Below are 15,416 nucleotides of genomic sequence, written 5' to 3'. Positions count from 1 at the left end.
TTTTTTTTTTTTTTTTTTTTTTTTTTTTGCAAAAAAATGAATTTACCCTAAAAAATTTAGAAATACGTTTTATTATTTTTTTAAAAAAATAAATGTTTGAAAATATAGAGTGAAAGAAGTTATTGAATAAAAAGTTACTAGATGTAGTGTTCTTGTCTCCTACGTTAAAAAAAAAAAAAAACATAATACAGTTGAAAAAGCAAAGAAAGTGACAATACTTGAAACCATGTCTCTATCATTTAATCATTAAACTAACTATATTCATATAAACATATTATGAAGTTAAACAGTAACGACTCGAGAGCGGTAGATAATATAGCCATGTTACAGGATGTAAAAGAATGTTAGGGTCATAAGATGTTTCTCTCCTAGTAAGATGTGGTTCGGGGGACGAACTAAGGTGGAAGTTGGTGGGTATGTGATACTCAAGTAAATAAAAAGTACATGAATGAACCGAAACTATATAAGAATGAGAGTGATCATGAGGAATGAAAGTTACTAGCTATATCAATAAGATGCACCTTTCTTTTTTTGTGGCTCAATCATATGAACAAAACATGTTGAAAGAATTCGTATTAACCGTATAGGAATAACTGACTGAGATGATGAGAAGCATGTGGTGAAGAGCATGTAGTGAAGATGGAGGGATGAATATTAAAATAATGGGGGAAGTGTTGGAGAAAAGGTATGAGGATGTGTTGGGGTTGAGGCCAGCTAAGTACAACCCACAAGTGCTTTGACATTTTCAACAATTTGGTGTTTTTTTATTATTTGATTCCTTTACTCGTGACACATTAACACCCTGTCTTCTCAACCCCCCATACTTGCGGACCAAACTAATTCAATCCCTTAACTCCTAAACTTTACTTTACTTTACTTTCTTTAAATATCATAATGTTCATGTTTATAATAATATCCCTTTTAAAATGTGTGTGCTGGAAGAGGTTGAGGCGTCCTTCATCCACTCTCTTGAGGGCCAGAGTACTCACTAGTTTTGGTGTCTAGCTTTGATACCATTTGTAATTCGCCAACCCACTCTTAGTAGATATTGTTCTCATTGAGCTTTCTCTCGAGGTTTTAAAATGAGGCTTCCACACCCTTATAAAAAATACTTTGTTCCCCTCTCCAACCGTCGCATATTAAAAACCATGAGATTGATAGTAATACATAACAAGTCAAAGCAGACAATATCTACTAGTATTGGGTTTTAGTAGTTACAAATAGTACAAGAGCCAAACACAAGGCATTGTGTAAGGGGGTGGAATTGTGAGATCTCACATTGATTGGAGTAGGGAACAAAACATTACTTGTAAAGGTATGAAAACTTCTTCCTAATTGACGCTTTAAAATCGTAAGGCTAACACTGATGCGTAATAAACACAGGTCAAAGCAGGCAATATTTGCTAATTGTGGATTTAAACAGTTACAATATAACCATTAATTTATAAATGGATAATGTCATACTGTGGCTTCATATATGTACATTCTCGTATTGAATAAACCTACATTGAAGTCACATGTGATATGATACGATCTAAATTAACTAAAATATTGAGAGGGACTACTCACACGCCAGGCTGATAGGGATGAGGCCTTTTGGTAAAGCCTAGTTAATTATGGGCCACCAAACCCGGCAATGATTAGGCCCTATAGAATAAAGAAAGTGTGTACGCTGTCACACTCTCAACCTTCCGAAGATGCCTAGAGGAGGGGTTAGACACAGCAGAGCGATGATCTGTGAGCGGAAAATAAATTTAGAACTAAGAATTGGGTAAGAACAAAGCTCATACAATACATAATGTTGTATTAAATACCCAACGTAAGATATAGAGAAAAGAGAAGGGAAGTGAAAATTCTACTCATTTATGTTGTTTAAAACAGTGTAAGACAAGATGATGTGACAGAGGGAAAGGAAGGAGCCCCCATTATGATCTCTCTGAAACACCATATGACACTCATAGCTCAATGCTTTGCTTCAATTTAAGAGGTGAAACCCAGATCTAAATTTTGTTCCATAACAAAGATTATGAACAGAGTTTGTCTCAGAAACTTATACTAATCTGGATTCTACAACCAAACCTGAGCACCGGCATTCTCCAACACTTCTGACTTCATGAACCTAAGTGCACCAAAGGCCGGTGAAGATGCGCAGTGTTTTCAATCCCTACATCAACCATGGCAAACAAAATCATTACTTTTTCCCAAATCTCAAGCATTTGTTATGTTTCTCCTCCGTAATACTCGGGGTCGAAGTGAGTTGTCTCATTGCCGTTTGCTTAGCTGAGAGCTTCTCCATTGCATTGATGAACCTGCGCAAGTGCTTAATGTACTCCGGATACGTCTCGAGGTTACAATGTCCCCCGCCGTTCACCCATAACGGGTCGTATTTTTCTTTAGCAAGCTCCCATAGTCGTTTCCCATGGGACCAATCAACAATATCATCATTTGTTCCCTGCACATTCATCAAATTAGTAGGCCTGCATCACCCAACAACATAAAACTAGGGAATGGACAATCTTTCTTACATGTATGACTAACACGGGACATGTCACCAGCCTTATTTTGTCTATGTTCTGAAAATACAACACATCAATACGTTACCGAGTTGTCGGTATAATACAAATGACGAATAATAGGACATACACATATAAACCAAGTGAAGCTCACCTTGAAAATGTCGAACCAAAATGTCATTTTGACGGGATACAATACACGAATGCCCGAAAGTATGGCGCTATGGAGAACGACCCCTCTTAGTCTTTGTAATCGAGACCCCAAGTGCAACGTCGGTCCACTCCCCACAGATTGGCCATATAATATCAAGTCTTCTTGCTTGATCCCATAATCACTCTTCAAACAGTTGTAAACAGCTTCTATATCGTAATATGTATTGAATTCAGATGGCTATCAAAACCAGAAATGGACCATTTATCAGTGATGGAAAAGGACAGAACAAACAGGCATAAATGTAGTGTCCCCAGGACCGCAGTGATATAAACCGTAGAAGCCTCATTTTCAAGCCAGTTGCACCAAAAGAAAGTGTGCAGAACAAGTTCAGAGGCATAGTAAATCTTTTGAGCCCACAATTCCACAGCAAGAGAAGCTCCAAAAAGTTCTGAAGCAATGAAAAGGAATAGAATTGCTTACCTTACCCGTCGATGCGCCGTACCCCGAATAGTCGTAGCTGAAATTCAACACAAAACATATTATTGGTAACATGCCATGGTGAATTGGAATGTAATGGCTGCATATGTAAATGGAAGGAGGATTAAGTTCTTGGTTCTGATTGGTAATGGCATCATTTTGCTTGATGAACACCAATTTTTTGGAAGAGCATGTTCATTTTTACAAGAATCAAGCGAAAACAGAATGAACATAGAGCCATGTTTGAAGATTTCAGAGTATTGTCGACAATGATGTGACTGGTTCGACCCTTTCTTTAGCTTTTTGGCTGAAATCAACTCACAATACGAAGTGACATGAATAGACTCCAACATATAACAAGACAAAGCCAAGCTATTTGTAACAAAAAGATTGAGGATAGGAATTTCAAATTTGTGATAAATTACACAAACCAAACCAAACCAAACCAAACAACCCCAGATAAAGGAATCAAAGCAATCAGAAATGATGAAAAAAGGTGAAAACCAAAAAAGGGGTACCTCATAATGTTGACGCGGAGATGAGCTCTGAGCTCAATGAAGAGCTCATGCATCTGACCGAGGTCAGCGGCATTCCCATGGGAATAAAGAAGCGTAAATCGGGCAAAAGGGTGTTTCCAGAAGGTAGCGACGATCCTGTTCCCGGCCTTGGTATCAAGCAAATGAACGTTCATGTTGCTATCGGCGGAGACGCCGGAGAAGGCGAGGCGTCCATCCTCGCCTCTGTAAACGTCATAGGTGGCAGGGTCAGGAGGGAAGAAGGCAAATTTCGCAGCGACACTGCCGGTTACATTTCCCATTAAGGAGAGGAAGAATCAGTAAAAATTGGGAAATGAAAATCGCAATGGTTCAGACATGAAAAAGCCGAACCCAGAAGGGGCGAGGGTTGGAGATTTTGTCCGATTGTGTGATGGGGTTTGGAATTGGTAATTGGGGTTCTAATTTAGTAACCCTTTTGCGTGAAAATGGTGAAGGTTTTGAGTAAGTGGGAGATGGGAGAGGAAAATGAATGAATGAATGAAAGGAAATGGATCCGAAGCTGGAGATGGAGATGGAGGGAGAGAGAGACGCAGAGAGAAGCAGAGGGAGAGAAAAAGGGGTTTGGAGTATGGTTGGGATGGTCATTACAAACAAATGGTTTTAAACATCAGAGAAATGAAATGAAATGAAACGAAACCCATTTGGAAAATTGATGAAATGGTTTGTTCGAAAATATCAGGATTGGAAGGAAGGAGGGAGAAGATTATGGAAAAACAGGAGGCTGAGGGGAGCGACGAGAATGCAGAAGGTGGGAAAATGGAAGGAGGAGAGACAGAGACAGACAGAGAGACAGAGAGACAGAGAGACAGAGATGGAGGGCTGAGATACGGTCAAAGGCTGCTGCTGCGGAGAGAGAGAGAGAGATAGGGCGGAGAGATAAAAGGGAGAGAAGATGGTCAGAGTCAGACATTCCTGAGATTGCTTTGCAGTGGGTGAGGCCAAATGTTTTATGAAAACATAGACAGTTTGGTGGTTCCCCGCCTTGGGGATCCACTCATATTCACCACTTTATCCCTCCCTTCTTCCCTAATTACTCTTTTCCACTTTCTTCTTCATATTCCTTCTTTTCTCCGATCGTTCTTCTCCAATCGTTGTGCGATCTCATAATCAGCCTTATTTTAAAATTTATATACTAGAGAAAGGTTATAGGAAAAGTATGATCTCACAATTATGTTTTTTTTTCTATTAAAAGATATTCTTAACTTTTTATTAGCGTTACATTCTTATAACAGAAATTTGTTAGAATGTTAAAGATAAAGTATGGATCTATCTGATTTTGAAAATACCATTACACCTTATTCGTTTATACAAAAGGGAATAAAAAAGGATAATATTCCTACAGTTTATTATATTAATCAGGTGTTTTAATCACCAAATACGCTCAAATTAACATAGATTAAATGAATAATTAATAGGGAGGATGTGAAGTTCATATACTTTTAATATTTTTTTTAAAGCATAGTTGGTCAAACACAATATATTATATCACTCATTTTCTATTAAAAACATATATAAAAAATTGAAAAATCGAGGGAAAATAAAAGTTAAGAGGCAATTATTAAAGATGGAGAAAAAAGAAAAGCAAAATTAAAGTAAATAGCATAAAAACCAGTGAATATAGCTTTTAAATTCCGAGGATTTTTTAATTTATGTGATTAATATGTGGATAATTTTCTTAGAAAATGATAGAGAAATTAAAAAAATATATTGAAAAGTTGAGTGAAATTGAAGGTGGGGCTGAGTAAGGGTAATCTTGAAAGTCTAAAGAGAAAAAGCGAGTCAAAAAAGGAGTGCTTAGGAGTTGCCGCACCAACCAAAGAGAATAACTTTAAAAAAACATGTGAATAAATGTTGCGTGTGTAACATTACAATATCGGTTAAAGATAAACTTAAATTAATTTTTATATTATATAGTTTTTATATTTTATGAAATTGAGGAAATCCAGAGAACTTAGACCCTTTTCCCAATGCAAACTATAGCTTTATTTTCACATATTTCATTGGTTTATAATAACAACGAATAAGAAAAAGGAAAAGATAAACTAGTCGAGTTCTCATCACAAAAATAAAAAAGAAAGGTCAATCTTCAACGATAACAAAAGTGATTGGATTGCCCATCTTTCATCCATTATTAATCTTTTACTAAAAACTAGATATTAGATATCAAGTTTGGGTCCTTCAAAAAAAGTAGATCTCACATCAATTAGAAACAAGAATAAATTATCAGTTATAAGAGCGTGAAGTCTCTCTTTAGTAAACGTGTAATAGGGAAGCGTAAAATGGAAAGCCCAAATCTCTTTTAGGGAAAGTGTGTAAGGAAAAATCCAAAGAGAACCGTATCTAAATGAGTATCGGTTTCACTTGGATTAGGTTTGGAAATTCAATTCTTTTAATTTTTATGTGAGGAGTCGCAAGAGTTCATGATTTGGCAGTTACAACAAAATTTGAATTTCAAACGGTTCCACAGTCAGTTACTCAAAAAATCTCATATAAAATCCCCCAAAACATGGGAACAAACCCATTAATCTCTCCCAGAAACCAAAATGGAAATGGATGAACACCACATAAGCACCGATGAAGATCTTGGAATAAGAATCTACACCGCCACACCACCAAACGAGCCCTCCTCCTCCAGCCCGCACCTAGACTCCGCCGTGGCGGCAGGGCACCCGAGCGGAGGGCGGAAACGACGAGCAGTGGCAAAAGGGATGCAAAAAACGCTATCCCGAACCTCAATGCTAGTGAACTTCCTGCCCACAGGCACCCTGCTGACGTTCGAAATGCTGCTGCCGTCGGCATCCGGGAAAGGGGAGTGCACGGCGGTGAACACGATGATGATAAACTTACTCCTGGGGCTGTGCACACTGTCGTGCTTCATGTTCCATTTCACGGACAGTTTCAAAGGCGGCGACGGGAAAGTGTATTACGGGATGGTGACGCCGAGAGGGCTGGCGGTTTTCAAGTCAGGGCTGGCGGAGGTGGAGGTGCCCAAAGACGAGAGGTTCAAAGTTGGGTTCACTGATTTTGTTCACGCTCTTATGTCGGTCATGGTTTTCATGGCGATCGCCTTATCTGACCATAGAGTCACGAATTGTTTGTTTCCTGGACACGCGGCGGACATGGAGGAGGTCATGGAGAGCTTTCCTTTGATGGTGGGGACCATTTGTAGTGGCCTTTTTTTTGTTTTTCCTAACACTAGATATGGCATTGGCTGCATGGCCAATTGACTGCTCCATTTCTTTTTTCTTTTTTTTCTTTTTTTCTTTTTTTCCTTTGAAATGTATTTTCACATTACAAAATACAAATAATGGGTTGAAACATATAATTTATTTTCTTCCTTAATTATACTTTCTCTTTAATTCAAAAAATACTTCAAAAAAAATGGATGAAATTTTAATATTTTCTTTTTAAGGTGGGAAGATATTAATAAAATTTTTGAAAGTTCAATAGCATCCAAAATTAGGGCGGCTAAAATATTTTTATTTTTATTTTTATTTTTTTTAAAGATAACTACAAAATCTACTGATATTTTTATGAATTTTAGTTTATATTTAAATTCGAATTTGTTGTGGGCTACTAAAACATTATTGCACATTAATGAAATAGTCGGACGAAGGAAGACAAATGTTGGGTGCTTATGATGCCACGTCCCCTTATCTCAAACATAGAACCTAATTAACTATGTTAAATAAATAAAAACCCAAAATTAAATAATTGAAGAAAAATGTTATATAAACTCCAAATCATATTAAATTAATATATAAATAAAGTAAAACAAACCTAACTATTTGAATAAATTATAGATATCTAAGAAAAGTCAGACATCTAAAAATTAAGGCATTTGAAGATTCAAACATCTTAATTCCCTTAATAGTTATAAATGATGCTGGACTTTTCTAAATAAGTAAAAATAAAATAAAATAAAATAAAATAATTCAAGTTAATTAATAGAAATATAAAATATTTAGTTAATAATCTTCTATAAAACCAAGAACAGAGCTCCCCACTTTCATGCACTTCATCAATGGCTTCCTCAACCAAATCATTCCTCTCTTCTATTATCTTTCTTCTTCTTCTTCTTCTTCTCCAATTCCACTCCTCCGCCGGGCAGACCCGAAGGAAGGGCGTTTACTGGTTTTCCGGCTCCGAATTTCCGGTGGCCAACATAAATTCCGCTTTATTCACCCACATTTTCTGTGCCTTTGCTGATCTCAATACGAACACAAACCAAGTCACAATTTCGTCTTCAAATGCCGCCAAATTCTCAACCTTTACACAAACCGTTCGTCAAAAAAACCCCAATGTCAAAACGATGTTGTCCATCGGCGGCGGTAGCTCCAACCCCACCAATTTCGCTTCAATGGCTAGTCAACCCAATTCCCGCAAATCCTTCGTCGATTCCTCGATTACTCTGGCCCGAAACAACGGTTTCGACGGCCTTGATCTCGATTGGGAGTACCCATCAACCCCAACCGAGATGAACTCGTTTGGCACTCTCCTCACTGAATGGCGCGCCGCCGTGGTTAAAGAATCCGTATCCTCCGGCAAGCCCCGGCTGCTTCTCTCCGCCGCGGTTTTCCGGTCATCTAATTATTACGGAACCCCACTACCCGTTTCGAGTATATCCAATTCTTTGGACTGGATCAACGTCATGTCATACGATTTCTACGGCCCCGGTTGGTCGGCGAGCTCTACGGCGCCACCGGCCGCTCTGTTCGGGTCGGGCGGGCAGGTAAACGGTAACGCGGGTATAAGGGAGTGGATTCAGTCGGGTATGCCGGCAAATAAAATAGCAATTGGGTTTCCATTTTACGGATGGGCATGGCGGCTGGTGGATCAGAACAAGAATGGGTTCTATGCTCCAGCGAACGGAGCGGCGACGGGAGCGGGAATTAGCGGCGGAGCGATAAGTTACAGGGATATAAAAACATTTATAGCGGCGAACAGAGTGACTCCAGTGTATAACGCGACGGTTGTTTCGAATTATGTGTACTCTGGAACGACATGGATTGGGTATGATGATAAACAGAGCATAGCGGCGAAGGTTTCTTACGCTAATGCGAATGGATTGTGGGGTTATTTTGGTTGGCAAATCGCGGCTGATGATGATAGCTCCACTCTGTCTCGAACAGGTACATCATTTATGCTTTAATTTTAACATGATTTTCCTTAAAAACTTTATTTATTTATTATTATTATTTTTTTTTGTTCATAATGCAGCTTCAACCACTTAGCCCGGATAATTGGAAGATGAGGTGGACTTAACAGATCACTTCCTTATTTATGGATATCATGTTCCAATAAATTTGATAAAATAAATTATAAAGCAATAAAAGTATTTTAAAATGTTGTTGAAATCTCTCCAATAAAATATATCAATAAATAGTTTGGTAATCATTTGGCTTACTTAGTGACTAGAGCGGTTGGGTCTTGGCCTTAGCCGAATTGATTGACTGTTGGTCAAAAGAGATTCTAGAATAAACTAAAAGCAAAATCACGAGAGTTTCTACTCACCGTGAACAATATAATATTATGTATGAATAGATAAAAGTTTGTATTAAATTATAGTTCCAACTTAATGGTGTTTGTGCGTTCCAAATAGAGTTAGTGCACCTTATAATCTTACTTGATTGTTTAAAATTATAAAGAATAATAATTTTATGCTATATTATATCTAATGTCTACTCACGCAAATGGATAACTATTAACATACCAAAGAGCTTGGCCCACATCTTTAAAACATTGAATTTAAGTAGCTTATGAGATCAAACCAAAGGCATTCGATTAGTCAAATGATTTTATAATATAGTCGTACAATGAACCAATTTGAAGAGGAAAAGTCAAAGTTTTGAACAAAGAGAAGTAAAGAGATTAATCTAGTGACAATTATGATCATCCAGGGTCGTTATCATATTCCCCAAATACATTGACTAAATATAAATAATTAAAATAAAAAAATAGAATAAAACATGATAAAAACGACTGTGCACGGAGATGATACTATCCACTTTGAACATAAGCCTTCATGCTTTAGTTTAAGGCTTATACCAATAAACATAATATTTCTTACTTATATATCCGTGTGTTTTCTTAATTAATGAGTCAACTAATATCATATTTATTGAATTTAAAGCGATGCTAGGTGTTTCTAGAAAATCTTTGAATGGTTTAAGCAAGATTTGGGTGGAAAATTAGTGATTACCAAAAAATATAGGCACATATATTGAATATTATATAAGTTGATAGACTTTTAGCGTTCAAGTCGCTGACTGGTCCACATGGAATAATAAATAAATAAATCAATGACACGTGGCAATAGGAGTGGACCCGCACAAAAATTAAAGATATTGGTCAACAGGAACAGAGTCAACCAATAATTATTTTATTTTTTACCCTCTCCATTGGCATCGTTGATAGTGGACATACAGAGCCATCAAATTTTGTATTCACAAATGTTCAGAACCCACCATTGATTATTAATTTTTATATAAACCCAAATCCTTCCCATTTCATTTCCCAACACGAATCCCCAAAATCCATGGCGCTTCTCAAATTTCTTCTCTGTTTTCTCCTTTTTCCTCTGATCTTTCCCTCCTCTATTGCCGGAGCTGCTCCGATGCTGCCGCCCGTTAAGGCTGCTTATTGGCCGTCTTGGGTTTTAGAAACTTTCCCACCTTCCGCCATTGACACTGCTCTATTTACCCATGTCTATTTTGCCTTTCTCATGCCGGATAACCGTTCTTTTGCTTTTGAGTTTCCGGACACTACGGTGGCGGCGCTTTCCCAGTTTACCACTTCTCTGACGCGGAAGAATCCGTCAGTAAAGACACTGTTTTCGATCGGTGGTGGTGGTAGTGACAGTGACCTGTTTGCTCGTATCGCTTCCGATACCTCGTCTCGTCAGATTTTCATCGATTCCAGTATTAAGACGGCGAGGAAATTCGGATTTCATGGCGTCGATCTCGATTGGGAATTTCCCAAAGACACGACGGAGATGAAATATTTCGCCGACTTAATAATTCAATGGCGGAAGACAATTGACAGGGAAGCCAAGACAACATCACGACCCCCACTTCTCCTCACCGCCGCTGTGTATTACGCGTCGGAGTTTCTCACTTATGGTGAGCGGCGATCATTCCCGGCGGAAGCGATTTCGAAAAGCCTTGATTGGATCAATGTCATGTGCTTCGATTACCACGGGTCGTGGGACACGTCCGCTACCGGAGCCCACGCTGCTCTGTTTGACCCACATACGAATTTGAGCTCCCATTACGGCCTCCGTTCATGGATCTCCGCCGGTGTGCCTCGGAACAAGATGGTTATGGGTATTCCTCTGTACGGCAAGTCTTGGACCCTCAAGGATCCTAATGTGCACGGCGTCGGAGCCCCCGCCACGGCTGTTGGTCCGGGTGACAACGGGATCCTAACCTATGTTCAAGTATGTTTAAACCACCACTGAATTCTCAAATCAAAATTGAAAAATTGAAGTGTTTTCTTGATATGAATGGATAGGTGCAAGAATTCAACAAAAGGACGGCGGCGACAGTGGTATACGACATAAGAACCGTATCGGCGTACTCGTATGTGGAGTCTTCATGGGTCGGGTACGACAGCGTGCAGTCGACGACGACGAAGGTGGAGTTTGCTCAGGCGATCGGCCTCCGTGGCTACTTCTTTTGGGCTCTCAGTTATGATAGTGCCGATTGGGAAATTTCCACTCATGGTTAGTTCCATTCTTTTAATTAATCTCTGTTTTTCCTTTTTTCTTCTTAATTTTTTATAATTAACTAATGACTTATATAATATATGTTCTTGTTCTTGTTCTTGCAGCTTCAAACGCATGGGTTGATGACCGCCTTTGAGATTCAGCAATGGAAATTTTCAAATAAATAGCTTTTAGGAGCTGTATTGTTTTTGTGTAGTATTATTAATTCAATAAATTCTCTCAAAATTATTAAATTCACAATACTATTTATTTTTCAATAGCGATAAACCCACGTGGTTTGAGGCTGCAAAATAAATAAATATAAATACTAGACCTGCATTATTATTTAATTAATTTGAGATTAGAGAGAGATTAGTGAGTATATATATTTAATCGAAGTAAAGTTAGCTGTTGTGGAAAGTTTCCAATAGGTGGTATCTAATTGAGAGCAAACATGACACCCACGAAGTCTCGGTCGTGCAAACCTCATTGACAGAAAGTAACACCCAACAAACCATGTTTAAGCCAAGGTTGAGAAGTGTCGTGATGTGACCGAAGAGGACGGTGCATCATCCAACACAACTAGAGTGTGCATTGAGGATAAGTTGAAGCATATGAAAAGTTCAAGAGAATGAGGTGGCATGACTGTCGAAGACAAGTTCGAAGAGAGCTGGGTAGAGCCCTTTGACCATAACCTCAAAAGTCAGAGTTTCGATATGAGTTTTGACATTGGACTCGAGAATTAAGTCCGTCGATATGAAAGATGAAACCTCACCAAGTTTGGTGTCAACCGAATACTCGACGGACTATACACAAGACCGTATGTCCATTCGTCAAAAAGACGTTTATTCGAGAAGGATAAATGCCTCAAATATATTATAAGGGAGACATGATGTTGACTCTCCATCACGCCTAGTTGCTCGATATCTTGTGGCACATGCGTGTCACAGTCAGTGAGCATTCTGAGACAAGTGTTTCAACCACTTCCTTTAAAATGCATTTTCTAGCTAACTTAATTCTCGAATCACTATTACAGCCATCATCATCGTGGCCGCCATTACATCCTCGCACAACAAAGCAAAGCATATCACAACCTTGAAAGGCTCCATCTTTTTCTTTTGTCCCACATTTTCTTCTTTTCTGTACGATCTAAGATCAAATTATTTTGTTGTATCTCTACGATTCAAGAAAGAAAATGGTATCTTAATCGACGAGGTATGTTCATATTTACTCGAACCAAATGCTAAAAAAACACGATGCTCAAATGAAATAGTATGTCATTGAATATGAGGATGGTTAGCGACGGGGACTTGGGTGGGTGCCTTCTGCACCTTGCTTTCTTTTCAACCACTCAACGAAGGAATCAATAATCACCGGCCAGGCATCGTTTGGATCGTAGTTATCAAGACCTGGAAATTTTATCTGCCAATCCATCAAAATAGTAATCAATTAAGATATCTATAACAAAGATTAAGGATTCAATTAATGATTTAATTAATGATTAAACAAAGATTAAGGGTACCTGGTTGCAAAAGTAGAAAATATTCATCCATTGATCCATGATCAGCACTCTATACATCGTTTGGGTCTGCAAAAACCAAATGGTTTATGATATTCATCCAAACTTAAAACGAAATTATTTCAAATGGGTCTTAAATTAAATTACTTTACTTTGAGAAACTCGATTAGTAGCTGAACTTGGGGACGGAAAAGAGGACCCATCACGATCTCGAGCAACTCGCACAGAAATTCCACGTCTAAGCTTGTCTGCCTCTCCTCTTCAACCAAAGAATTTACAGGTCATGTTAGGAATCATGAATTTCCACTATAGTATGACATTGTCAACTTTAACCCTAAGTTTTTATGACTTTGCTTCTAGTTTTCGAAAAGATCTCATACCAATAGAGATAGTGTTTCTTACTTATAAATCCATGATTAATCTCTTAGTTAGTTGATGAATAATCTCAGTAAACCAATCAAGATCATATGAATGCTTACCAATGAGGTTATATTTGAACGAATATGCAAAGAAGTCTTCAAAGTGGGGTGGAATTCTTGCCTTAATTTGATCATGGTTATGAAAAACACGTAACGATGTAACTATTAAGAGATTTGCATATTTATAAGCTTAATTTTCAAAGACGAAAAACAAAATTTGAACCTCAATCTCGAGATAGAAAAGTGCACTCTTGAGCTTCTCCATGTTGTCAACCTTGAGTTTCCTTAGGCCTCGGCGCCACTCGTCCTGAACATGGAACAAACGCCATTGATATTAACCTCAAACCCTCAACGCCATTGATAATATAGAGAGAGTCCATGAGCTTGTTCTTACCCGATGAAAGAAGCCTTGCTTTTTTGCCTTCATTTTCCTGATACATGCAATAATAATACAACCAACCCATGTTGTTAATTTTGATTAAATTAACACATCTTAACCCTAGTTTAATAATAATCATTTTGTAATTACCATGCCAACAATAATATCTTCACATCTAAATGATTCATTTCCAAATGTGTGCAAAGTTTCTCAATTCCATGTGGGCTGCTCAAGGATAAACAAAAATTAATTAATAATCACACACATTAATCAAGTCCACCGCCATAAATATTGTCCTGTCTAGACTATTCCTTTTAAGTTTTCCTTAAGGTTACAGGTCCTTGTAAAAATGTTTTGTTCTCCTCTCCAACCGATGTTGGATCTCAAAATCCATCCCATTCAAGGCGAGTGTCGTTGACACCCGTTTCTCCCTTAAATTAACATGGGATCTCACAAAAATTATTAAAAAAAAAAAATTAAAACTTTACATTCATCTCATCAAAATTTAAATATTTTGATTATGTAAGTAAAGTAAATTGGATATGAAGAAAAAAATTATTAAGAAATTGAAAGAAATAAACGTACTCCATGACATGGTTATAGCCGGAGAATAAATCAAAGAGACGATCGATCCGTCTGAGTTGAGCCCACAAGGCAGCAGCGACAGGGGACGAAGATGAACTTGGTATTGTAATTGGTATATCTCTCGGCGACGGCGTAGGCCACGCCGGAGAGCTTGCTTCTGGTGCCACTTACGCCAAGATCATGAAAGAAGAGTAAGTAGATAATAAAGATTGAATCTTTTAAGCACCCACAAATTATGAAACAAAGATTAGAAGAGAAATGTTAGTGGGTATCCAAAACAGAAAGAGAGTCAAGAAAGGGTGTCAGTACCGTAAGCATGTTGGGCTCTGTTTCGATTAGGAGATGCCATAACGCCTAACTCAGATTTATCTATAACTCTCCCAAGGATAAACTGCTACACAAAATCTTTTGTATGTGCTTACAAATTGAAGATCATAATGTGCTTACACATTAACTTAGGTGTCATTTTTTTTAAAATGATTATGATTTTCAATTATCTATTCAACATAAAATTAAAATTTTCAATAATAATAAAATTCATTCTGATTTTTTTTAAAATTTTTGTATGTTTTAGATATGAATCCATCTAAAGATTAGATTTTTTACATAAAAGAAAGTTTTTTTTTTAACTAAAATTACTAATTTGATAAGAATTTAAAATTCGTAAGTTTATTTTTGTGAACAGATATTAAAAAAAAAAAAAAAAAAAAAAAAGACAAAAAATACAGGCATGCAAAAACAGGAGGAGCATGAAGAAAAGGGTCGGCATGGACATCGGCCACATAATAAACCAGTTAGAGGAACAGCCCGTGGGGTGAGGGAAGCCACAGAAGGTATTAACGAACTCTGGATGTAACCAAGCGGTTGTAACCAGGTGAGCAGGGATGAGGTGGTGTAGCAAAACAGGGGATTCTTCAATCAATTCCCTCCCCTTCTCCATGTTCCTATAAAAAGAAGCAACCTTTTTGAGTCCCAAGATGTTGGCATCTCCATCTGCATGAAATAGCTTCCTTTCCCCTTCCTTTTTTTTTTTTTATCTTCCCTCTTTTTTTTTTTTTGGGCTTAACAAATCAATAACAGAGGGAGGAAACTAAGGAGGGAGAAGGAA

The 15,416-nt window shown here is 37.7% G+C and overlaps 5 protein-coding genes across 5 annotated transcripts; 3 read left to right on the top strand and 2 right to left on the bottom strand.

Moving 5' to 3' along the window:
• Positions 1–1,784: 1,784 nt before the first annotated feature.
• On the bottom strand, positions 1,785–4,688 carry LOC111465967 (protein ABHD17B-like). Its single transcript, XM_023110484.1, has 6 exons — positions 3,663–4,688; positions 3,148–3,184; positions 2,668–2,904; positions 2,526–2,573; positions 2,153–2,452; positions 1,785–2,115 (listed from the first exon to the last, which is right to left on the bottom strand). The coding sequence occupies exons 1-5, from the start codon at positions 3,959–3,961 to the stop codon at positions 2,192–2,194; spliced, it is 882 nt and encodes a 293-aa protein (XP_022966252.1). The 5' UTR covers positions 3,962–4,688; the 3' UTR covers positions 1,785–2,115; positions 2,153–2,191.
• A 1,395-nt stretch (positions 4,689–6,083) lies between these two features.
• LOC111499849 (protein DMP9-like) lies at positions 6,084–6,929 on the top strand. Its single transcript, XM_023151550.1, has one exon. It carries the CDS (start codon positions 6,245–6,247, stop codon positions 6,926–6,928), a length of 684 nt encoding a protein of 227 aa, XP_023007318.1. The 5' UTR covers positions 6,084–6,244; the 3' UTR covers position 6,929.
• Positions 6,930–7,702: 773 nt separating this feature from the next.
• Positions 7,703–9,095, top strand: LOC111471964 (chitotriosidase-1-like). Its single transcript, XM_023117651.1, has 2 exons — positions 7,703–8,833; positions 8,922–9,095. Exons 1-2 carry the CDS (start codon positions 7,726–7,728, stop codon positions 8,933–8,935), a joined length of 1,122 nt encoding a protein of 373 aa, XP_022973419.1. The 5' UTR covers positions 7,703–7,725; the 3' UTR covers positions 8,936–9,095.
• A 1,031-nt stretch (positions 9,096–10,126) lies between these two features.
• Positions 10,127–11,674, top strand: LOC111472311 (acidic mammalian chitinase-like). Its single transcript, XM_023117967.1, has 3 exons — positions 10,127–11,139; positions 11,214–11,424; positions 11,532–11,674. Exons 1-3 carry the CDS (start codon positions 10,240–10,242, stop codon positions 11,561–11,563), a joined length of 1,143 nt encoding a protein of 380 aa, XP_022973735.1. The 5' UTR covers positions 10,127–10,239; the 3' UTR covers positions 11,564–11,674.
• A 914-nt stretch (positions 11,675–12,588) lies between these two features.
• On the bottom strand, positions 12,589–14,734 carry LOC111500149 (DCN1-like protein 5). Its single transcript, XM_023151811.1, has 9 exons — positions 14,618–14,734; positions 14,309–14,474; positions 13,874–13,948; positions 13,739–13,775; positions 13,568–13,651; positions 13,405–13,465; positions 13,078–13,184; positions 12,929–12,994; positions 12,589–12,828 (listed from the first exon to the last, which is right to left on the bottom strand). The coding sequence occupies exons 1-9, from the start codon at positions 14,655–14,657 to the stop codon at positions 12,703–12,705; spliced, it is 762 nt and encodes a 253-aa protein (XP_023007579.1). The 5' UTR covers positions 14,658–14,734; the 3' UTR covers positions 12,589–12,702.
• Positions 14,735–15,416: the final 682 nt, after the last annotated feature.

This window comes from Cucurbita maxima, unplaced genomic scaffold (assembly GCF_002738345.1).
Source record: "Cucurbita maxima cultivar Rimu unplaced genomic scaffold, Cmax_1.0 Cma_Scf00002, whole genome shotgun sequence".
In the NCBI taxonomy this organism is placed as follows: Eukaryota; Viridiplantae; Streptophyta; class Magnoliopsida; order Cucurbitales; family Cucurbitaceae; genus Cucurbita; species Cucurbita maxima.
This window is presented reverse-complemented; position numbering and strand designations above follow the sequence as displayed.

Coding starts and splice junctions, on each gene's coding strand:
- LOC111465967 (XM_023110484.1), bottom strand. CDS start 3,961: ATGGGAAATGTAACCGGCAGTGTCGCTGCGAAATTTGCCTTCTTCCCT. Junction 2,574..2,667: donor TTTGGTTCGACATTTTCAAG/GTGAGCTTCACT, acceptor TTGTATTTTCAG/AACATAGACAAAATAAGGCT. Junction 2,453..2,525: donor GTCCCGTGTTAGTCATACAT/GTAAGAAAGATT, acceptor ATGAATGTGCAG/GGAACAAATGATGATATTGT.
- LOC111499849 (XM_023151550.1), top strand. CDS start 6,245: ATGGAAATGGATGAACACCACATAAGCACCGATGAAGATCTTGGAATA.
- LOC111471964 (XM_023117651.1), top strand. CDS start 7,726: ATGGCTTCCTCAACCAAATCATTCCTCTCTTCTATTATCTTTCTTCTT.
- LOC111472311 (XM_023117967.1), top strand. CDS start 10,240: ATGGCGCTTCTCAAATTTCTTCTCTGTTTTCTCCTTTTTCCTCTGATC. Junction 11,140..11,213: donor GGATCCTAACCTATGTTCAA/GTATGTTTAAAC, acceptor ATGAATGGATAG/GTGCAAGAATTCAACAAAAG. Junction 11,425..11,531: donor TTGGGAAATTTCCACTCATG/GTTAGTTCCATT, acceptor TTGTTCTTGCAG/CTTCAAACGCATGGGTTGAT.
- LOC111500149 (XM_023151811.1), bottom strand. CDS start 14,657: ATGGCATCTCCTAATCGAAACAGAGCCCAACATGCTTACG. Junction 14,475..14,617: donor CAGAGCCCAACATGCTTACG/GTACTGACACCC, acceptor TCTTGGCGTAAG/TGGCACCAGAAGCAAGCTCT. Junction 12,829..12,928: donor TTTTCTACTTTTGCAACCAG/GTACCCTTAATC, acceptor ATGGATTGGCAG/ATAAAATTTCCAGGTCTTGA.